This window comes from Merops nubicus, unplaced genomic scaffold (assembly GCF_000691845.1).
Source record: "Merops nubicus isolate BGI_N331 unplaced genomic scaffold, ASM69184v1 scaffold11789, whole genome shotgun sequence".
Classification (NCBI taxonomy): domain Eukaryota; kingdom Metazoa; phylum Chordata; class Aves; order Coraciiformes; family Meropidae; genus Merops; species Merops nubicus.
The window spans coordinates 5,582-31,132 of record NW_008633085.1 but is presented as its reverse complement, the minus strand read 5'-3'; the positions used below and the strand labels follow the sequence as shown (position 1 = coordinate 31,132).

General features: G+C 36.2%; 1 protein-coding gene across 1 annotated transcript; it reads right to left on the bottom strand.

Annotated features, from left to right (window-relative positions):
- Positions 1 to 459: 459 nt before the first annotated feature.
- Positions 460 to 14,708, bottom strand: LOC103780451 (guanine nucleotide-binding protein G(i) subunit alpha-1). The gene is made up of 8 exons (XM_008948129.1): positions 14,671 to 14,708; positions 14,447 to 14,588; positions 10,171 to 10,328; positions 8,525 to 8,653; positions 3,798 to 3,927; positions 2,707 to 2,860; positions 765 to 979; positions 460 to 677 (listed from the first exon to the last, which is right to left on the bottom strand). Exons 1-7 carry the CDS (start codon positions 14,673 to 14,675, stop codon positions 789 to 791), a joined length of 909 nt encoding a protein of 302 aa, XP_008946377.1. The 5' UTR covers positions 14,676 to 14,708; the 3' UTR covers positions 460 to 677; positions 765 to 788.
- Between the last annotated feature and the right edge of the window lie 10,843 nt (positions 14,709 to 25,551).

Below are 25,551 nucleotides of genomic sequence, written 5' to 3'. Positions count from 1 at the left end.
CGGTTTTAACAACTTCCTTTTTGCATTTCCATCAGCTTCAATGATAGCTGAACTTTAAAATTCAGTTTCTCATTGCTGCCACATTTGCACTGCATACTGCAAACCCAGGTTTTATAAACTGTGGATTTCATTTAAATTTAAAAAATAATCTTTCCATTTATCTTAAATTTATAAAAATTTTTTTTTCAAACCTTAAGGCAAAAAACAAGTTTTATTGGTTATGTTTCCTTTAAGTCTCAGCAAGTATACGAGTCTGTTTAAATATCAAAAAACCTAATGCCACATACGTTATTACCAACAAAAGTAAAGAATAAGGCAGCATGCACCCTTAAGATGAAAAGAAAATTTAATTTTACAAGATGTTTAAATAATACAAAGGCAAAATGTGTCTGTGTCCTGTAAGAGTATCTTCATAAACCATGGAAATTTTAGAGGACATCAAGTTACTAAAATATTCCATTCAACGTTTATACAAATACATTACTACAATTTTAAGTTTACATACAATCAACAGACAATTCCATGTTAACTAATTACTTAAATTTACAAGACAAACATAAATAAAGCTGTTAAAACAGGCAAGTACAGTACTGATCTATCAGTCAGCACAATGTGTTTTTTCCTTCTTTCATCTCAAAAAGAATTGGTTTAGAATTGTGCGAAATCGTTCTCCAAACCTAGAAATAAAATAAAAGAGAATTAAGTATATCTATGCAGGTTTTTACACAGCGTGACTAAGTCCTCTCTCCTGACATGTAATTTACCATTTAACCACCTTTTGTCTGTTCTCAGAAGAGGCCACAGTCTTTAAGGTTATTTTTAATAATGACATCGGTTACAGCATCGAACACAAACTGCACGTTTTTTGTGTCTGTGGCACACGTGAAGTGAGTGTAGATTTCCTTCGTGTCTTTCCTCTTGTTCAGATCTTCAAACTGACACTGAATGTAGGCAGCTGCTTCTTCGTACGTGTTTGATCCTAGGAGGAGAGAATTGCTCAGTGAGCAGGTTTCAAAGTGACAAAGAAGGAGATACTGTCTTCACAGGACATAGCTCTTTGGAAACAGTTAACCTACACTTGATGAGGAATAATTCCACAAGTAATTAAGTTACTAAAAATACATCTTGAAGGAAACCCTTTGGACACATTTTTAAGAATAAAAACTAAAGACTCCATGATCTTAAAGGTCTTTTCCAACCTAAGTATGCTATGATTCTATGACTCAGTTCGATTCCAGCTGCAGAAAGCAGGAAGTCTTTCCGTTTACTTTAGTTGCAGATGAAGCAAGTCATTTATGACCCATCACTGCTCCCAGATGAGGATATTTTGTCTCCTTCATTCAAGCTATTCACTTCCATTTTTTTTTTTTTTTTAAACAAACTTTTGTAAAATGTTTCCGTTTGTCCCCAAGGATGTTTGGCATACATATTTCTCCTACATTTTTTTCCTCCACTGTGCTATTTTATCTATAATGGATTAGTCTTTTATGTATCATTTTCATTATAACTAAAAGGCTAAGACTTTTTAAAACTAAAAATGAGGTTCAGGCAAGGCCAAATGCAGGGTCCTGCACCTGGGCTGGAGTAACCAGCACTACCAGTATAGACTGGAGGAGGGTTTACTGGAGAGCAGTCCTGTGGAAAGGGACCTGGGAGTGCTGGTGGATAAAAAAAACTGGACATGAGCCACCAATGTGCAGCAGCAGCCCAGAAGGCCAATCACATCCTGGGCTGCATCCAAAGAAGCGTGGCCAGCAGATGGAGAGAGGTGATCCTGCCGCTCTGCTCTGCCCTGGGGAGACCTCACCTGGAGTCCTGTGTCCTGCTCTGGAGCTCCCAGCACAAGAAAGATGTAGACATTGGAGCGAGTCCAGAGGAGGGCCACCAAAATGACTGGAGCAGCCTGCCAAAATGACGGGAGCAGGTCTCCTGTGAGGATAGGCTGAGGGAGTTGGGACTGTTCAGCCTGGAGAAGAGGAGGCTCCGGGGGGGGCCTTATAGCGACCTTCCAGTACCTGAGAGGGGCCTACATGAAGGCAGGGGAGGGTCTGTTCAAAAGGATTTGCAATGATAAGACAAGGAGTAATGGTTTTAAACTAGGAAAGGATAGATTTAGACTTGATACTAGGAAAAAATTATTTAAGAGTGATTGATCATTGGAATGGACTGCCTAGAGAGGTAGTGGAGGCTCCCCACCCTGAAGTCATTCTAGGTCAGGGTTAACAGGGCCCTGGGCGACCTGACCTAGGTAGAGATTTCTCTACTTGTGTAGGGAGGTTGGACCAGATGACTCCTAGAGGTCCTTTCCAGCCTAAAACATTCTATGCTTCTAAATCATCTGCTTTTAGTAGATATTTCCTGAATAAGGCACCTACTTCTCACATGTATGTTCACTCCCTGTTCAAATGAACTCTCATATCTTCAGGGATTCCTGCTAGTGAAAAAAATTACATCTAAGTAGAGAAACAGGAGGACATCATGAAAAAAGATGGCCTAAATAAATTAGGAAGAAAATAACTGCAGCAGTAACATGTAAATGATACCAGGGGACCATCATTATTACATCTGGTTTGAAAGATGAATGTGACTTAGGACTATTTTATTTGTGATCCATAAAAAGAACCTCCTTATCTTAAACTCGTCCTGATTTGTGCGTGAGGTAATTTAACCAAAAATTATTTGACAACTGTACCCTCCTCCCAATACCTGCATATTCAGGGTAGCAAATAGTGAGAGGACTCCTTTTGATTTTTTCTTCAAAAAGATCTTTCTTGTTCAGGAAGAGAATAATAGAAGTGTCTGTGAACCATTTATTGTTGCAGATACTGTCAAATAGTTTCATACTTTCATGCATCCGATTCTGTAATTGGAAAAAAAAATCACATATTTGTGTATTATCAGACTTCAAATGTAGAATCAGGATACACATTTTCCATTAATTTGAAATCAGAGAAGTTACAAAACTAAATTCCTAGCATGCAGAATTACATATTACCACAGGGAAATAGAGGGAGCCTAGATCACTACAAAGAATACTCTCACAAGTAGGGTTTAAGCAGCCACTTTTTTTCCTTCTGATTTCCAGGTTTAAGCTGTCAAATATTCTAGAAATTTTTGGTGTTTTGACATTTTACAGTACAGATATTCCACAAGAGTTGCCAAGTTACCTGATTTTGTCTTATGCTGATTAGATCTTCTGGAAAATGAAAATTAAATATTTCAGCTAGCTCAGATTCCAGCATAAGAGAAAAAAAAAACAAAAAAACAAAAAAACAAACTTATCCAACAGGTAAGTACTTTGGCCATGCTCCAGTCATTTAAGTAGCAGGATGCTTAGCTGTGACCTTCTTTGACTACATTTCACTTGAAAGGGTTTTTCTATTTCTCTTTTCTCTTAGACTATATTTTGTAAGATGTTGCAGAACATGAAGAGCACAGAAGTTTGTTAATGATTCACACACAACAGATAAGCACTTTAGACCACACAGTAAAAAGCATGCACTCTGTGCATACTGATATGGGAGAAGTAACAACTTGAAAGAGGGGAAGGAGTAGAGGAAGTTGGAAGGGAGAAAAGAGCAAAATTTCTGCAGCTAAGGAAGACATCAAAGAAACAGAAAGGAGAAAAACCCTAAGGACGGAGGAAGGAAAGGAAAAAGCATGGTAATCCACAACATCCAAGCCCCACACATCTTATAACGCACCAATACACTGAAAGATGTATCTACAGCATTCCTTTCAAGCCTATTTAGTTTCTATCCAACAACTATTCCCTTCTTCAACATTGAGGTACTTGCCATTTCCTCATCTTCAGCCAAGACCAAGTCATAATCACTTAATGCCACACAAAAGATAATTGCTGTAACACCCTCAAAGCAATGAATCCACTTCTTCCGCTCCGATCTTTGGCCTCCAACATCAAACATTCTGCAAAAGAGAAGCAGTGCAAAGCACAGAATGAACTTTGGACTTTCTAGCTTTCTGAATGTTAGCCAATGAAACTTCAACATATCAGCTGCATAAGTCTGATCACTAAACATAAAAGGCATAAAAATCTGCAACATTTATTACTACTTAATGTCTCAGTATTGAGATAAAATCCAAATAAAATTCATAATTTACAATACTATATTTCAGTAACAAATTGTAATCTATAAAGAATAAAAACATACAGTTAGCTTTACTAAATGTAAACTAAAGTGTTATTCAACTTCTAGTCCAAATGAATAAGTCTAGAACAATAGAAAATATTGATTAACAATACAAGATTCTTTAGAGCAGAGCTGTGTCTGTTTTAATACTTGGAAATAATGCAATACTAAGGAAGCTGGATACAAGTTAGCACTGACTTTGTTAATGTTGTTTTAGTATTCTGAATGTAAAGACATAGAATTTAATTTCCAATTCTTCAGATTTAATCTGGAATCTCTAAATCCTGGTGAATTTCAGCTCCTTTCTCTCCCTAAACCAAAATGCAACTTGATCTATTTTTCAACTGTCCATTTTTAAATGGGATATTTTAAAGAGTCACTAAAATTATTTTCAGCATTCCCTTAAAAACAAAAGTATTATATAATAACAATAATCATTTTCCTCTCTGATAAACGCTGCTAGTCTATGTTCCATCATTCAAAAATTTAATTTTCCCTCCTATTTACAAGCAAATGCAAATTTCCTCCTTTTAAAAGAGACATGACTTTTTAAACTTGTTTCTATGCTGTCACAAAAAAGAAGCTTAGAATTCAGTAGGTATAAAAATGTTCAAATGGGAAGAGGAAGAGAGAAGAGAAAGAACAGAGGACAGACCAGTTCCTACATTCTCCGTGCTGTAAGTAGTAGAATGGCCAGCTCTATCATGAAAGCCTTATTTGGCTTAAAGAAGTTATATGAACAGGGAGAAAATCCAGACCAGAAAAGCAATTAAGATTCATAGTTGTAATTCTTGTAAACATATTGCAGCATGGTCTGAAGTCATTCAGAAACACATTAGTAATAAGGCTATCCCATTGAGGGAATTTTGGTAGAGAGCATAGCACATAGGTTTGAAGAACAAAAAAATCTCATCCTTCAAAGGGCAGAAGAGAATACAGGACAGAAGAAATAACTGAGAAACTGAAAAAGAAAATTGCTTCTTCTATCTTTTTTGTGCACACTAGGGGCTAAGGAACATGAGAAATAAAATGCTTTATACTGATGGCAGTACTGCAGTATCAAGAAAACATGGCACAACTTCCCTATTATTAAAAAAATGTAGTGAGAAGTATTCTTACAAAGAACAGTAAAAATATGTAAAGAAAATAGGCCTGCACAATAAGTTTTGGATGATTTGACTTGTTCAGACTATTTTGGCAGCATGTGTCCTAGGAAGGGAGGAAAAATGCAGAACAGTCAACTTCTAGAAGACAAAAGAAGTATAACTTGCAGTTTGTATTTGCTGATATTGATTTTAGCCACAAATGTTTGCTTCAGTTGAGAATAGTCTCCCTGCCAGTCGTATATTTCACAAGTGATGTTTGTCTCATTTGGAGGGTGTCTGTCCAACAGAGCACCTAACAAACTCCCAGTTCTTTATTCAAACCATCATTTTGCACTCATCTTTAACATTTTTAGACACTAAAAAGCTATGGCTGGATGAAGTTTTGGCACCACAGTTACACAGTGAACACCTCAACAAACAACAAGAATCTGATGGATTGTTTCATGTAATGAAGCTTCTGTGTGATATCAGTAAAGAGAAATACATATATAAAGAAAAAAAACTATTTGGTAGCCAAAATTCTTAAAGATAAGGCTGCAAGCATCTTTCAGAAAAATAAGCCATTCTGAACAGAGTGGCCTTAAAGTTCGTAAGCTTTCCAGCTGCCCTGTTAGAAGTCATACTGATGCCTGTTAGGTCACAGTTACAAAAGACTGAAACACCCATAAAAGTTGTTTCAAATGCAGATAAATTTTAAAAGGTTGTGAAAGAACGATTTACAGATTCCACCTCCCAGTATGGGAGAGAGTGTACACAGGGTTGTGTGCAAGCCCATTTTTTACGCATTTGCCTCAGGTGCTAAAATTTAGAGTACTGCCCATGGTCTGACTACTCAAAAGAACCACATTTTTTTTATGCAAGGTAAGTCAGAGTCTACAATGAACTAAAAAGAAATACAAGGCAGCGCTGAAAGAACTGGTTTTTAACTGCTAAATCTACCCCTCTTATCTAAAGAGTGACAGCATTAGAGAAATGCTTTAATGACTTTCCATTATTTAAAGAAAACAGACTTCTCCAGTGAGATTACAAGGTGGCTCTGCCACATTAAGACAAATTACTTCAGTGAACCACATGTAAGGCATTAAAGACACTTCTCCAGTCATCACTCTAAGCTACTTTATGTCGCTATTTTTAGAAATCTTCAAGTGTTCTGAGTTGCTAGATTTAAAAAAAAAAAAAAAAAAAAAAAGTAAAAATAAGTAGAGAAGGAAGCAAAGTAGAATCAAAACAAACACACTTTGCTTTCTGATCAAAACCTGTCAGGAACATCATAACCTCTAACGAGGTCTTCTGCTTGGGTAATACTATCCTGCAAGTGACAATGCTCATTGCCCATTTAACATTCTACTGTGCAATAATGCCAGCTGAAAAACTCTCCAAAGATTATTCCTGTTAGAATTTAAAAACTTAAAAGGATTCCTTAAGAGTGTTCCTTACCTTCAGAGATACCTTTAAGAGGAAGCCATTGGATATCACCCTACATAATTGAAGTCAGGCATCTACTTCTATTTAGTTCCCAATTAGTGATGGCTGTATCTATAGGAAGATTTTTTTTTTACTTGTATATCTTAGTAATTAATAACTTAAATTGTTACTTCTGCCAATTCTAATGCCTCTTTTTTTTTTTTTTATAATTTTGTACTAAGAGCTGCATTTTCTTGAGAATTTTTTCAATCATCATCAGAACATTTCTACAAACCAAGGTGTTCTTTGAAGAAAAAAAAGCAGTGTACCAGCAGACTCAGCTTCTCAAACAGTCTACAGAAACAGGATGAAGATGACTTGCTATTTGCACTTTAGACTGAATCAATAATCAAAGCTATGCTGAGCATTTTATAGAAAAGGCTGAAATGAGGCTCAACCTGAAAAAATCTAAACACACAAAACAACAAAGAAAAAAAATGAAGTGCATAATACTGCACAGCTAGTCTTATTTATGTACCCTCACCTTGACATAAACTAAAGGCTTAAAAGGCTTGATTATCTTAGTTCTTTTCAATGTTACATTAAGAGCATAGTTCTTCAAGCCCTTCCAGTAACTCATTAAGCCTATCTCCTCAGCTGCCTAAAATTTAAACACCTGCTGTAGAGATGTTTAAATGTACAACATCACAGCTAAAATACTTCCAAAGGCCTGTCTTCACATTACACATTTTATAGCATTGGAATCACATGGTCCTTGTAATGGGCTTTATAGGACTGTAGTCATATAGTCCTTGTACGAGTCATAATAATCACTACAGACTCCAAATAGCTACCTTAAAAATCCATTGAGAGTGTAAAGGATTTTAAACCCACCTACAACAAGGAACTGAACATGAAGCATTAGGAAGCGAGTGAGAAAGCAGATAGCTCCTCAGAATACTGAAGACCTCTCCTGAGGCTTGGCTAAGGACTACTATCCAAGAGATTAATTCCCTTTTACCAGCTATTTTACAGATTTTATTTTTGTATACTGAAGCCCTGAATCCACATAAGAAAACATATTTCCACAGTATGAATGGCCCTGAGGCATCCATATTACAGTACTTACTACACATTTGCATGGAAAAAATATTTTCCATGAAGATACTAAACAAAAACATTGCACAGACGTGCTGACAACAATCTCTGTACAATCCAAGTGCAGGTGCAATGTGAGTTTTACTGAGTTTTCCACTTATTTCTCCTGACCAGTAGGAGGTAGAATATTATCACATTTATACTATCTATGCTTTCACCATGAATGTCTCTGGACATAAAATATTCAAAGTATTAACATTGTTTTGTAAATTCCACACCACAGGACACAAGTCACATTCCTTCATCACTGAATAAGGTACTACCTTAAAGTACAACAGGTATTTGAATTCACTTCTTCAGGAAAAAGCATTAACTTCTACACAACACCCGCAAACACTTACAAGCTTCCAGGTCTCCAGCTGAATTTAAAGGGAAGAATTTGATAGAACAGCTATTTAACACAGCAGAAATTGAATATTTTGAGATTTACATATAAAATATATTTACAAAAGTCTTCCAGTAAAACCAAAGCATTTTACTTAATATCTGCACATTTATCCTGAATTATTACAGGAGTTCCAATAACTCCCACATCCCTGCAGAGAGCTGAGCCAACCATGAGGAATTTCTTTTCGAAGAAAAGGGGAAAAAAAAAATCAAAGTTGTGTTTAGACGAATTTGTTAAACTGCATCATTGGAAGTCCACCTTCTAGAACTTTACAGAAACTATAACAGACAGATGAACATGCAGCATGTTTTACATACTTAAAATGAAGATCTTTGAAAGTAAAGTGAGTTTCCACTATTCCTGTAGTTTTCACTCTAGTCCTGAGAACGTCCTGTTGGGTTGGAATGTAGCTGGTTTGTGCTATCCTGTCCAAGTCATTCAAGTAACTGAAGGTAAAAAAAAATACTGCTTTCAGTTATTCATAAAATAACTACAAAGAATTACAGAAGTTCTAGGTCCATTCATTATATAGTGCTTGACTTTTATGAAACATCCTTCTCCAAGATAAGACAAAAAACGTTATTCCCCTCAATTTTTAAGTGTTTTTTGAAATAGGCTTTAGATACACAAATATATTTAATCCTAGAAGAAAGAAAACTTATGGAATTGACACCACTACAAAGAGCTCTTCTTTTGAAATTCCAAAATGCAAACGTGATTCCACATGCACCAATGTTACTTGCTCTAGAACACCACCTTTGTAACTAAAATGACTTTGAACTATACTCAAAGCCCAAAATTATACTGGATTTGATAACAGGTAAGAAGAGAACAACTCATTGTTTGTGCCAGAATTAATATGTTTAAGAAAATCATTAATACAGAACAATTAATTTTCTACTGAGAATTTGTAACTGCACACACATTTTACAATAGTGTATTTCACTGCTGAATTTCTTGTGATGCAGGCCAGCAAGTCCAGCATTTCTAAAAACTATATAAGTCTTAAGTCAAGAGATCTACCATTGTGAGCTCAGCTTGTTGCCAGCTACCCTCTTTACCGTTAAAATAACTTCAGTGAACAAGCAACAAACATGCTGGAAGTATCAACACAGTTGTATCCCATACAATTTGATCACACTTCCATTTGTTCAGCATGCCTACAGCATTACTCCAGCTGTAGTCTCACAGTTACCTCACCTGCATGTTGGTTGTTTATGTACGGTCACTCTGAAGAACAGAAGAACCTTATTTTAACAGAAGCAAAAACCAAATTCAAACTACAAATTAATTCATGATGATAAAGCTGTAAAACCTGCCCTGTAAGGACAGTACCACTGCTATGCCATTCTTTACCATCTTACCTCTCCCTCAGTGCACTCTGTTCCTTGGCTGGCTTACCATTACTTGTTCCCACCACATTTCTCACATCCTTGATTCCTAACTATTTTCTTTTTTTAATGAAGTACTTTAGCACAGAAGACACATCCTGATGGCTGCCTTTGCTCAACACATCTCTGACAGAGATGGTTAATTAACAGAGAAAATGCAGCAGTGTTGAACCATAGGAGAAACTCCATTATGAGCACAAAAGTAATATCCTTGGTAATACAGATTCACATCAAGTAATCAAATTTCCTGGACACGTTCAGATGTTGGACAGGTACTTGAGTCATGTTTTTATAATAAAAATGCTATTAAAGCACCTTAAAGCAATTTTTTCTTCAAGAGGATGAAACAACTGGTCTAAACACAACTCAATTTCATAATCACACTATACCTCTTCCCTCCCAACCTTGTGGCCTAGTTAGAGGATTTTGACCTAAGTAGACAATATCTTTCTACAGATACTTCTACATTTTCCATGCACATTTGAGCACAATTCCTAAAAAGATGGTACTTGCCCTGTATTCCTTTAGCTACCATTTAAAAGACAAAATCTTGTTTGTCATATGGTACTTACTAGGCAGCAGAGTCATTCAGCTGATATTCTCTAGATCTGTTGAAACAAGCTTGAACTCCACTGTCTTTCCATAGTCTCTTGATAACTCCAGCAAGCTCTGCAGTCATAAATCCTTCTTCTGCTGCTCCAGCTAACACAAAGAGTTGACGAGCGTCATCCTTTAGGATGTAAACAGAAAGTGGAGAGAAAAACAGTGAGAAATACAACAAAAGTATTATCACCCAACAACTACACTCAGCAAAGCAGTTTCTTTCTTAACCTGGTAAACGTGAACTTAATCAGACCAAAAAAAAAAAAGTGATGAAAACCAACTGGTTTTAGTGTTCTACATAGGATATTAATTCCCACATTTTTCAACAGAAAAAGACTAGTAAGCCAAATCTCTCATTAGCTGATAAAGCTTCCCCTGATCTATTAATAACTTAAAACTAAGCTTCTATGGACAGAAGTAGTAACATTTTGTGTTCAAGTCTAAAGTTAACCTTATTTGCTAATCAAATACCACAAAAAAATAGAATGGTTACAACATATACTAGAACCTTCAGAAATGCAGATACATATTGATTGACTGAAGGAAGCATTAAACATTTAAGATTCAAACAACTGTGAAAATGACAAATGACCGTTTTTTCCTAAACCATGCATCAGGAAACAGAAAAATACTTTGTAAACCTTTCCAGATAAATCAGTTACAAATATCCATAATTACTCTGAGACCAAGTTTTCTTGCTAAAGTGGGATCAAGCAAACATCAAGGTTTTTAAGGGAGCAAATGCTGATTTTAAGACTATATATAATGATTGCTTTTAAGAGTGAACCTAATAGAGTACAGCATATCAATCCACCAGTCTCCTTCAACAGAATTTGACCAGTTGGCTTTCTTCATCCAATTATGACTGTGGAAAAATAACTCTGAAATGTTACATCTGTAAGCCACTGGAAAAAGAAGATAAGAGCTGGGTAGAGGAAAGATGTCCACATTAGCAGTCTCCTGTGGGTAGCTGCTTGACCTTGGTTATTAGCTGTGTGTGATCTAATGCCAAGGTATGTCAGCCAGAAAAATCAGCATACTTGTGGCTTGTAAACACTACCCACTGCATGTACTGTTTGTCCAGTAATTAAGAGAACAGATGATACTGGAAAGGAGGAAGGAGAAAAGAGACTTTAGGCACATCAGCTGGGAGCTGAAAGTATTTTAAGAAAGAAGGGGATTAAAAATGAGCAACCTATAAGATCATTCTCACAAAACATTAAGTGACGATAGACAAATCTGAAAAAAAAAAAGCTGGTTCTGTCACCTTTGCTGTTCAAACAAACTGAAAAAACCACACCACACATTTTCAGGATAAGCACAGAAAGTAGTGATTGTTCTAATAACAACATTACTGTAAACTTAAATAACCAAAGATTATGACAGCTAACAGGGAAATTGTTTACAGATGGATTAAGTAATATTGATATTCACAGCCTCAAAACAAAAAAGCTTGCAGTTCATCCATCTCAAGGCAAACAAAGATCTATCTACCTATATGTATACAAATGTAGTTAGTTATACATATGATCAGGTATTTGATACCTAGTTCAAAAAGTCTTTTGAAAGCTACAGTTAGTTACAAATCTAAAAATTAATATCTGTCAAATTAACAGAATACTAACTACTGCACATGCACAAGACAATTATGGACAACTAATAAAAATCCAATGGATTGCAATAATAACCATATAAAAGACCAGAGCAGTAAATATCAAAGGGTTGGACAGTCAGATCTCAGACTATAGCCTGAGAAATATGCCTGCAAATCCCTTTCAGGAAACCTGAATGATAATTCTGGTCTTCAGTATTGTTTGAGAACACAAAATGCCACATTCAGAAAGTGATCCACAGTCCTTTAAAGCACATTCACTAAACATCTCTCAAAACAGTTTCTACTTTAGTACTGAAACATCCTGTGGGACAACAGAAGGTACAACAATCAGATTGACCACTACTGAAGCTGGTGTCATCTGTGCTCCCTTGATTCAACAGCTTTAAAAAAGAAAACATTAACTCACTGCTTTACCATTAGTCTCATCACAGAAATAACTATCATTTCCTGAACAAACTTATCCCATTTAGAGGAAAACCCTCAAGAAATTGCCCTCAGAAATTTAAGAGTCTGAATGTAAGTCTTCATCAGGAGTTACAGTTTTAACCTTTTATTTCAGTGAAAAATGACAGAGTTACAATGTAATAGAATAAAATTTAGCAGTCTATACTGTAATAGTTGAGGACTAACCATACATAATTGTTTTTTAAAAGTGAGACATACAGAAGTTCTGAATTCCTTTTTTGTCTTTGACTTTACAATTGGCAAAAATCTAGTACTGACTTTTCATAGCAGTGTTGCTCTGATAAGAAATAGCAAGACCTCCCTAAGCACAAAGGGGTGGACAGATACTTTAATACTATCCTTGACAAAAGTTTGCCTCATCATTTATACAGCTCTCTGAAATTGAGAAACTCAGATGACTTTAAATGGATCATATATAAAATAGCCCTAAAAATCTTGTTAGTCATTTTAACTAACACCTAAATGTACTCCTCCTTTTTCTCTTACTATGTATTTAGTAACTTGCATGAGTCTACCATCTGCCTCTTTCCAACACTAACTGCCACACTCCAGCCAGGACACCACTACACAAACACTGAACGAACGTACAATAAGATACCGTTGCTGCCCTAGGAAACTGCTCTCAAGGCAAGACAGCAGCAAACATGAGAACAAATGCAGGGAGGAACAACCAGTGAAAATGAAGCTTTTACTAGTTATATTTAGAGCTGAAGGGTTCAGGCAGAATTAACTTATGTACATAAAATGACCAACAGAAAAAAAGATTAAAATTAACTAATAATTCACAACTGCAAATCAGATATAGACTCAAATACAACTTTGACCCACTTCATGTAATCTTATGAACATCTGACTTCCTTATGACAGCCATAAGTAATGCATCTCAAAGTCACTGAAGGTATACTCTAATATTTATAAATTGTTTTTTAAGCAACAATATCTTGAATTTAAGATATTGTCATGAGGACATAGCATTTCTTATTTTTCCAAGACCCAACTCTCCCCCAAACTGTAATTCAACCTCAACATAACGGAAAGAATTTAATTATGCCAAAATATCCTTCTGACTACCTTACATATGTATTTTAACATGTGAATAGCAAAAAAAAAAAAAATTCTTCCATCTTCCCTGCAAGACAGCCATAATGTGGCTAGTTCCTGCTTCAGAAACAGTACTGCTGAGCATTCCATATTCTGACATGGATTTCTATGGAAAGATAATAGAAGCCTGAACTATATGAACTTCGTATCCTGAACTATGTTTCAGTGCTATTCAAACAACCTTGGTGATCCATTTCAGCACTGGAGCACAGAGTGTATTCCTGTACCAGAGGACAAGCAATAACACTGAAGTAAGCATTTTACAGAGAGATTCAAAGCACCTAACCTCCTGACCAGATGTGGAGGTCATCAGTGTCACCACAGGTAGGAGTATAGGTTTAGGACTAGAGAAACAATAACCCAAAAGAATAATTTCTGCAGACCTGTTTCAATAGGTGGAATGGCTTAGAAAATGAATGGGCCTGTCAGCTGTATATCTAGGTATGTATTTCAATGCTCATCATCTCCTATTTCTTGGATTAAAATCCTCAGTTCCCACAGTACCATAAAAAAAAAGGGACAGCAGTAGAAGTGCTATGCCCATGTCTCTGCTGTGAGTGAAATTAAGTCCTCCACATGGGAAATCAGTATCAAACAAGATCAAGCAAAGAGGCTGGAAATGTTTTAGGCACCACAGTGCCTATGACCTAATACAGAAGTGCAGAGAGCAGCTAGATGCCTACCTGTTTAAGCTGTGTTTGAGGAACGTGAAGATACCTCACTTAAATTACTTACAGAACACAATATCCCCCAAGTCCACATAAATATAGATAAATGCATATTTTAAGTCTTGAAAAAAAAATAATCCTCAAGACTCATGTTTAGCTCTGCAAATTTGTTTTGAATGTGGAGAACTTTATCTAGAGCAAACAGTTGTTGTGAATCAACCCAGTGATCTGTAGGCCACCTTGTCACATAAAGATCAATGGCATTTAGTGTTCAATCAAACTTTGCTTCCTAAAAAGGTTTTTGGATATCGAGATTTTTCTTCAGGAAACAGTAATGGACAAAACCTGAAAATTTATATTTCAGCTGTATAACTACCTATGTATTTCAATACTTACAGCCCTGGTTGGATCACCAAAGTCTATCTTCAGTCTCCCCATTGCTCTAATGATGGCAATAATGGACTGAATGGTGTTACTGTAGACAACAGCTTTGTACTGTTTACATTCTTCTTCTGAATAACCAGCTTCATGGATAATCCTATGGAAGGAAAAAAAAAAATAAAATTCTCTATACAAATAAAAAAATATATTTCTCTATGACAGTATTTCACCATACTTACTTCATTTGTTTGACAATTGTGCTTTTCCCTGATTCGCCAGCTCCTGAAAAATAAATGCATTAAAATTCATTAGAGCAGACTTATTAATCTTTGCAAATATGTTTAGTCTCTACACTTCAAATGCCTGATCAATATAAGAACCTCCAATATTTAAAAGTTTCAATATTACAAAATGATTTTCGTATCAAAATTTAAGTGTCTTAATCTGGAAGTTTCAAACTCAAGACATTGTAAGGACAAATCATTACTCTCTAAAGCCTATACTTTTACAGAAGTGAGCTTATCTTCATACAGTGTGCTGGTGTTCCTAATGCAAACAATCAGTTGTTCAACTTCAAAAGGGTCTGAAGCTCAATTCCTATGATTCTATTGTTCCCAGAAAGCAAACTCTTCAGGACTGTTTCCCAATGCGGTCAAACATCTGCCTCCAAATGGGAAGCAGGGAATTAATTCTTCACTTTGCTTGTTGGTGCAACCTTTTGCTTTCCATATTAATATGTTATTATCTTGATCCACAAGCCTTCCCACCTTCTATTTTCTTACCCTGAGGGAGAGCGATCAACAGTTACTGCTGCTGCACCAGCACAAATGCTGCCACCAGCTCAAAAGAAGCTGTTATTCCCCAGCAGTCAGCATCTGTGATGCTGTATCCGAGTACTGCATACTGTTCCCCCACCCCTGCACCCAGGACATGAGATACTGAGGAACCAGGCAATAAAACAGCTGGACACTTCCTAGATTAGGGGGCTGGCACACAGCATACATGGAAAAGCTGCACAGAACTGAGCTTGTAATTCTGGAAGACTACTGGGGGAAGGGGAACTGAGCTGGGGTGTGTGTCTAATTGCTGTCCTCTCAATAAAACCTACTTAAGTCAGCTGAAGACAGAAGCAGACTTCTCAGAGGTACACAACAAAAAGATGTGAGGCAATCGAGAAGCTGCAGCACAGGCAGTTTCAGAGATAAAAGAGGCAGTAGTGAGCCTGTTGCTGGAAGAGGTTAAACACAGGAAACAATCTTGCTTCAAGAAAGCAGAAACTTTGGAGGTCTTCAAGATTCAACTGGACAAGGCTCAGAGCAACATGATCTATTTTGATATGAGCCTGGCTTTGAGCCAAGGGTTGAACTAGATGACTTCTAGAGGTTTCTTCCAACTTAAAATATTCAATGTCGGTGTAACGGAGCATTCCTGTACTTTGACTACTGTATAGTGATGCTGTATAGGGATATCCCTCCTGTTAAACCCAGCGTGGAGCTTCATGACAGGCTCAAACCAATTCAAGACTGGCTATCAAAAGTTGTCCCACCACCTCCCCAGCACTGCTACTAATGTGGCTATACTTCCCTTCCTCCGACACACAGCAGAATGTGTTAGAAGCAACAGGGGGTAATGTGCTGCAGAATTAAGTATTCAAGGAATAGAGTAGGCTTGTCAGCATCAATCTAAGAATGCCATCATTAGCTAATGTCACAATAAAAGACATTTTTTATAAACCTGCAAATTTCTATATATGGTAGCACTAGTTCTCATACTCTATGCTGCAATGGAAGTTCAACATCAGTATGTTAATATAAATGGAAAACAGATACCAGTACAAAAGTAATTTGTTATTATGACACCTGAAGCGTTTATAGACCAAAGTAACACTTAAACTGTAAATACTCAGTTATGCACAAATAGACGACAAAAGTGTAAAGATTAGCTTTATGCTTTATTAATGAAATTATTATAATTTGCTTTGGGTCACTACTTTTATTTAAACTATTTGAAGAATGTATAAACCCCTGCTTTCAACAGCAATCTTAGAGACATTAATAAGTATTAGTACAATATTTAATTTACATAACCTTGTGAAGTGCTCATTCTGCTACACATTTGCCACATTTGACTAACCCAGCAGGTCAGTGTCAAGGCTAGTAACAGTATCAAAATTGATTTATTTTGTAGTACACTTTCCACTCAGTTTTTCCCTGAGTCAAGATATTGATTCTCTTTGGGTTACAATTCACATATACCAAATAACTTTTATTCTCATAAAAGCCCTCTCTGTAACATAACCATAAACACTCATAATAAATATTAAAAAAAATTACAATATTTACTACAGAATACTTAACATCAAGTTCTAGGAAGTTTTTTTTTCCCCCTTTAACTGCATGTTACAATGCCTGAAGCTTTCCTAAAATCTTTGCAAATTATGTAAGAAAATGACACAAATTACACATTACTCACTGTCCCATAGCAAAAGAAGATTCATTATTTCTGCATGGATGCATTAGCAAAATTTACCCCTTTATCTCAGTGTGAATAAGTTGTGCATGCAGCAAATTGAGAACTAACTGGTTTAGGAACTTTTAGACAGGAGGAAGCAGCATTAAATATTTCATGTGACAGCTGCATTGCCAGAACTAGCTATACTGTCACAACCAAACCCCACCCAAACTTAGACTTGTTTGTATATTCCTCAATCATCTGGTAAAGGATGCTATTTATTGCCTACTACTGAAGTGTGATACTTGACTTCATCCTCACTACTGCAAATAATTTAACAGTCTTATTGGCTCAGTTACTATTTATGGATTACAAAAATATGTTAATAAAAAGACAAGACAGGTCTGCTCAAACTAGAAGAGCAGCAGTGTATCAGTCCTGGATTTGAAAGAATGGCTAGCATTGTTTTGTTTGCTTAGTTTCAAAGTCTAAGCTAACTCTTAGGTCATTTGACAAAAAGTAATAACTGATGAGTATTTTCATCTCTCTTGCACACCTTGTGCACTCCTCAAGAAAAAAAAAAAAAAAAAAAAAAACACACACAAAAACCCCCAGGGCAATAGATCCTATGAAAAACCAATTTAAAGCACAGAATTCTAAAATTTTATTCACATAGTTCAGTAGAACTAAGTTCAACAAAGCCTAATGCTTTTACTACACCTGTGTGCCAGAAAACAGGCAGATCTTTATGCTTCTTTATGCAGACTGACAAAGTGTGGAAGCAAAGCATGTACAGCTTAATCAGCACAATTTAATCCATGAAACAGCAGAACCATCATTTTCTCCATAGATTCTACTACAATCTGAAGGGTCTTCTGCCTTAAAGTTCAGTAATCAGGCTCTATGCTCACCCATTGCTATCTCACAGGCAGCATTGGTGCTATCTACAGCAGTCATTTACCTGGATCCAGCATGAGTTCTGATAGCACTCAGTGAATTTATACCTAGCACACCAACCCAGGCCTATGACTTGCTCTGCTGCACCATCCACACAGAGTTAATCTGAGGCTCAGCTAAATAGAAGGTTCTAAATTTGTACTATAATTCTTCTCTCAAAGACAATTTTCAACTTCAGAACTAGAAAGAAAAATCAAAGCATCTTCATGATCAAAGCCAGAACCAAAGAACAACATTTAGTCGAGCAACATTACATATAGCACTCTGAAGGAAATGAGTAGGAAGGGCTAACAAATCTCAATTAAATTTAAGAAAATCTAAAGCAAAAATAATTATTTGGCCAGTTACACAAGAACTTAATAAAAAATATATTAAAAAGACAGACTCGGTTGGACTTTACGATCTTAAGGGTCTTTTCCAACCTATGTGATTCTATGACTCACTACTATGAAATTGTAGCAAAAATAATTTTAGACAGATTCAGTATTCTTCTAGTTCCCAAATGGAGTAAGTCTGTGTTTAAAAAAGAACTAAGTATTTTATAATTTGATTAAAAGTAACAGGTCAGCAAAAACGTTACTTTAAACTACTGGGTGTCTCATGATTCATTATCCCACACACTGCCTACATAGCAAGCATTCCAGAACTACAAATTTCTGGAACAAATGTTTTATGCACCCAAGCACAGAAACTGCCATTTGTGAGTGCTGAAAACTTAACAGTAACATTTCTAACTTGTGAAGCATTTGCTAATTGCTTACTGAAGAAAGTAATCAAACAGCAAAAACAAAAAGCAATGCAAAATTCAAGTTCAGAGTGTCCCTCTTTGGAGGAAATCAGCTGTCAAGTACAACAATTCCCAACAACATAAATATACTCCTTGCAATAATAACACAGAAAAAATATGTAGATTAAACTTGGTGGAAACAAAAAAAAAAAAAACAAACAAACAATATTAGATTAAGAGCTAGATAAAAACTGAGGAGTAGAACAGGTCTGGCTTTCAACGACCAAGTCATACAAAGGAACAGAATCCTCATACCAGTACAATACTCTTGTATGTTGCCAGACAAGAGTTCAAGTACAGATAAGAGTAATTAACGTAAAGCTTTCAGTAGATGCTTATGAGCTTTTCAGATTGCAAATGACAGACTTGCACCAGATTAACTTAGAGACGCGTGCAAATTTTAAAATTAAACACACTGACCTGTAAATTTCTGGATTCACCTAAAGTCCTCTCCCCACCAATCTCCTATCCATTCTTCTGTCAGATGTTAGTATTTCACAGTAGAAGGCAAGAAATGAAGAGTGCCTGTTCCAGTGCTGCCAGTGGTTACAGCACAAGCTAAACGCCCACCAATTTCTATGGTTTCTGTTACAGGGCCATTAATCTCTGACAAAAACACATGACAAGTAGCTATCTTGAAAGCATATCCTCTTACACTGATCACCTCTCAACACACTACCAGACATGAGACATTAAAATTTGAGATGCTAATCATTTTACTATATTCAAAATATATCAATGCCAGTACAAGAAATCCACAGTGGAAACCTACTGGTAAACATCCACCAGACAGGTTAACCACTAAATGAAACATCCTCCGACACCAGCACCCACTCTGTTCTGTGTTCCTGCAAGATTTGTTTTGCTTTCTGCCCTCACTCTACCTTTTTGAAGCCACCCAGCTGTTATGCTTCTTATCAACATCTTGTATTATTCTAATCCTGGGGTAGCTGCTGCCACTGACAGAGTTTATGTTCTTTGTCCCCTTCCCAACTCTCTTCATATAGGCAACCAAAGATTGACAGTACTCATAAGGTGGCTCAAGTCTTGGAATTTCCATATCTACTGGAACTTGAATGTGCCAGGAAACTTTGAATCAGTTAAGAAAAAAGCTCTGTGAATAACAACTGGAAGAAAATATTTCAGTAACTTAGCCTTTTAGGGTGTGAATCTCAGATTTCATCACTGGTTGAAACTGCAGAAATAACAGATTCCATGATTATGACACTGACTCAGATAAAAGATCAGATAATTCTCAAGGTTTCAGTAGCTGCATGCTGGCTTACTTCTATAGAAGAGACATCTTTGAAACCTATAAGCCTGTCACCTTCCTAAATTCCCTGACAAACCAAGAATTACAACTATTTCTTTCCTAGGTCTTCAGTATTGCTCCTAGTAAATGTTTGCAATCAATAGTACACAACAAAATAAAACACCATTTAAGAAAATCATTATTATAAAACATTATCTCAAGAACCAATTGCATAGTAACTCAAGCTCACATCCTGTGTGTTTATTCAAGTCTATACCTCCAATAAACTGCTTTAAGTTTCTTAGATAGGTAGGCTATTACTACACTATCACATTACACTTATCACAAGTGATAAAAGACTGTATTGATTAGTTCAGTACTGAAACAACAATGAAAAAGTATGGGCTTATACTGAGTGTAACCTCTGGAACTCAATGAATTCTAAAAAATAAAGCTTATGGTGAAACAAGAAGAACACACTCCTTTTTCCAAACCTTGAGGTAACTTTTACTCACATCTTTATATTTTGAAGTATGAATTGAGTTTCCAGCTATTTCAAGTTTTACATTAGTGCTTAGTATCTTTTTATGGCAAAGGTTTTACAAAATCACCTCTTTGCTTAGAATTTGATGCACATAGTAAGCATGAAATTAGCAAACTCTTGTTACGCACAATTTTATGTACAAGACACTTGAATGCATACAGCTTTCAAATAAAAATTACAGCTAGTTCTTCAAAGCTGTTCTTATATTTATATTCCTCAACTGTTTAAAAGTACTGGCTATACAGCTATTTGCATATAACAGGAACCCTTCTATTATCATGTGCATCAACCATACTGTGGACCCATTGTCTCACTACAAAAGGAGAGCACCAGCAGAATCTTGTGTCATATTTCAGAAACTGAGAAACATTCAAAAGGAAATACAGTACCTTGGAACAGGATCTACTTTAAAGATATTTATCTGTTGAGAAAGTAGAAGAGAACTTTTAAACAGTATCATTGCCTTCCAGAGGGACAGTGCTGTTGTACTTAAAAATCTGAAATATTGTCTTCAATTAAGATATAGGTGTAGCTGCCTTTGGGTGAGGTGCCAAACCCTGCAGCTCAATGACAAGCTGAGACTCCAAGAAATTATACCAGAAATTAATATGAGAATGGATGCACATTCGGAGATGAAAACCACACAATAATGCCTGACAACTGTATGCCACACCACTAGCAGCTAAGACATTTCTGGCTCCAGGTTGACCTAACATACCAATTCTGACAGCAGCTTGCTGAGATTATCAGTTAACTACTTGAATGTATCAAAGGCCACACTATTCTCTAAAAGATTTGGGAATCACCTCAATATTCAAGTTCCAAAAACTTTAGTGTTTCCAATGGAACTTCACCAATAGGAAATAACTCATCTTCTCTTCAAAAAGAAGATTTACATTCATTATTAAAAAAAATTGAAGTGGTTATCTACTTCCAAATGTAGCAGCATGTTCAGAAGAAAACTCCACATAGTCTGAAATCGTCATATGAAAGAACATGATTAAAGACCTTCTAGAAGGTGAGTTTCAGTACATCATATGTCTGAAAAATGCCATGCGCTCCAGCAGAAGGAACCATCTCCTTTGTTCTTAGTGTTGACCAAGAGCCACTGTCAGTTTCTGCTGACTAGACCCCCAAACAATACACCTAATACACCTCTAGAAATCCAGAGTGCTCTGATATTTTTCTCAGCAGTAGTGGCTGGCCTTTGTGGCCTTTCACCGTCCACTGAGCAGTAAATACAGTATGCAAAGATGGTAGGTCCAGGGGCTGAGATACCACAGAGAACTGCTGCTACTGCAGAGACTATCATTAATCACAATCAAAAATACTTTACAAAAAATCTCCCACTGCAAAAGAGACATACTTTCTGCAGGTTAATATGGTGGGGAGATACAACAGCGAAACTTCTAATTCACAGCCTATTTTCATCTCAGGCTCCACTTGCCATTCAGAACAATTCTACTCTTGCATTACCTACAATTGTGACAGGTTTTACTGTCCCAGCTGCCTCGTATCAACTATGTAACTGTACAAAGAGATGGGAAGAGCAGAAAGCAAAGTGCAGGCATCCCTACCAAAAGAGGAAAAAGATCTCTCATGTAAATCTCAGCTGATGTTATTTAAAGCTCTACTTGTCATGTAACATCAAGTCATTATTTGTGAATGAGATAAATTGGATTGTCAAAGTTTATACCAAGGCAAACAGTAAAACTAAAAGTTTGCCCATTATTGTAAAAGTAGTGCAATAAACCTTAGTTCACAGAATTTCTTAGTACTCATCCAAATTTACTTAATAGTGTTTTTCATCTTGTAGCTTGAGGACTGTGGAAAGATCCACAAAAACAAGGCCAATAAGCATATTGATAGTTGACCTAAATTCATTACAAAAAGATCTCCGACTCCACCAAAGAAAATTTAAAGACTTATAAACCAACACAGTTTGAAAGATTAAAAGATGTAGCTATCCACATGGATCTTTTTCAGAGGCAAACATTTTTAGAGCTCTTATTTGTATTTGAAACAGAAAATAAAATTCATGTGTACGCTCAACCATATTCTTCTGCTATATGCACATGCATTTTCCACACCAAGCTACTCACAAGCAGAATATTAGTTGTGGATAAGAGTAATAAAGCAACATTTTTGTTGTTATTGTTCAAAGAGACTTTGTATTTAACTGGTCTCAAAACTGAGAAAGCTTTGAAGTATATACAAGCTTCAAACCATTCGAACAGGCAGTTAAACTCAAAAAGCTCAGAAGCAAGGAATTAGATAGCTATCTACATAAATAGCAACTTGATAGGCCTCAAACAAGTACAGTGACAAAGCCCAATTTAATCTAAACCCAAAGGGTACTACATTCCAGAATAGCAGAAAAAAATAACCTAAATATTCTCTTATTTAGTAATTAAATGACAGCCTTTGATAGCAAACACTGAGGCACTAAAGCTTATTAGAAGGAATCCCTGACGATGTCTTTAAGCTCTTTAGAAAGCCTGTAATGGTTTTGCTAAGAGTTTACTGGATTTACTCAGGATCAGTAACTGAATCTGCATACAGCTGAGAAATCCGTTTTTAAAATGCTTCAAGAAACATTTAATGCATCAAGAATGCACAAAAAACACTTGACTGGGACTTAGAAACCTATTTTCAGTCCAGTCTTGTAACATACAGAACTCAGATTCTGAAATCGACACATGTTCAAAATACTTTAAAAAAAATTAATTAAATGTATTTAAATTTCATTAAAACATTAAACAAGTAATTAAAAATATTTATATACTCAAGACACTTGTTTCATTTACTCCTAATTTTGTTACTGCAAGACATCCATCTCCAGTCATAGCTTTAAAGTTTTACAATTGCATTCCAATAGCACATTCACTCTGTGTTCTGTTTACATTGTAAGTGCAACTGCAGCATTTTCACCAGAGAATGTCTCCATTCTCCTCTCTGCTGTTTGGAGACTGAACTGGCAGTTTTGCTTCATGTATACTACCATCTTGCATTCTTCACAGAGTGTTAGGAAAAAGAGGATTCTTCCTACTTCAGCCTACACTCTGTTAATTAGAACAGAATAAGGAAACAGGTCTGAGACTCCTCAGACCTGGAACAAAAATACTACCTTTACTTTCCAACTAAGTGCCACACTCACTCAACACACTCCTAGGACAGACATTATGTCCTATTCCAGCAATGAAGTTTTAAATAAGAGGGTTTTGAACAGAGCTTAACATGTCTGCCAACTGGACCTCACAAGAGAACGCGATTTCACATTATTCTTAACACGACTCTACAGTCAATTGTGACACAGAAAGGCAGAAACTGAGAGAATCCCATTCTGCACCCATTTTCCCCCTCCACCCGCAGCTTCGTGTTCCCAGCGCTGCGTTTGCATAATGCCGGTTATCTGCTCCTCATCACACCTGTATTCAGCTCCTCACTGGCCACTATGAAATACCAGCTAAATTGACCACTCCAGTAGCAAACTAAGTGCAAAGGGGCAGACAATTTGCCTGTGAAACCAGCACAAAACCGAATGAAGCATTTGAGAGTGCCAGAGAAAGGGCAAAACCATTCAGTCAGATACTGCAAGAGCACTCTCCTCTTCAGCAAAACAAAGCTTCTAGAATGGCTCTACCGCTTGTTTGACAACATGCACTTTTTTTCCAGCATTACAATATGGATTTAGAGAGTAGGCAAGAACCTCTTGAGTTTTACTGGAAACTACTATAAAAACCCAGGATATTCAAAACCTCCTTACAACCGTGATGGGTAATACCTCACATTATGAGGCATACAATATAATATGCAAAAAGCCAAGATTGAGTTGTTTGCGAGAAATTATTTTAGCACATTTGCAAAGGGAAGATGGGATACAGGTAGCCATTTGTTTCCAACAGTATTTCCATTTTGAGAAGCAGACCATATTAAATTGTAGAAGATATTAAGAATTTTAAACCTACTTCACAGCTTCAACAGGAATTTTCATTACAGTACATTGATTTCTTCTTCAGAAGCAATCTGTTTAGAGCAATGATTGTGAAGAATTCCTGTCCATTCTGGTTGCCTAGATACTGTTATATTTCAAAGATTTAATCAGGTACCTATACTAAGTACATTACACACTTCAAATGCAATACAACGTTTCTAAAAAGCATATATGAAAAAGTAATGAGGTTCGGTTTATTAAATAAATTGAAGCACTGTACATTCAAATGATGTTGATTCTTTTAAGTAAGTAGCTTTACCAAAAGTATTTTCTAATTTCAATATCAATTTATTTACAGGTACAGATAATATTGAAGTTTAACTGCATCTCCAAATATAAATACATAACAACCACATAAACATACAGATAAGTGTCAAAACTGCTACTTGATTTTGAAGGTGATACCTAAAGGTACCAGAAATTGTGCTATTCGAAACTTCAACAAGCCTTCAATCATACAAGCCAGAAAGCCATTTCTTTGCCTACCATATCACAGAATGTTTTGTTATATATAAGGTTTAAGAACAAATCTCTTAGAGAAGGGTTTATTAAATGCTCTGTGTCAGTTGCCTCCACCTGTTGAGATCCTGAAAGAATGGTATCAAGTGACATTTTTTAAAATTACACAGAAATACTGTTTTCAAGGAAAGAGCTAGCTATGAAACAAAGTCAGAATTTAACCTGACCAGACACCTATATGCATTAGTCCTTGATCTGAAAGTATGTTATCTGTAACACCAGGTGGGTTTTAGGTCATTTCGCTGGGACAGCACAAAGAGATACATCCTGTTACGTATTCAAGCTACAAATAATTCCACAGGTTTTGAAACTGGCCCCACAGCTTCACAGATTCCCATCCATGATGATGGGAAACATCTTCCAAATCCCCAACTCTAACACTTCCTGCAGCTACACTGTGAGAGGGGCAGTCACAAACACAGATAATTAGTCCATGACATCATATCAGTTATTCATTTGCCAGCTTGATTCACATTAAGAAATCCTGATTGTCTCCTCCTACTCAACAGACAAGGAGAACAAAGTATGTTTAGCATTAAGAAGAAATGAGTTCTAAAATTTTATTAAAAAACAATACATTCTAGAACACAAAAGTGTTTCAGCAAAGAGTATTTTT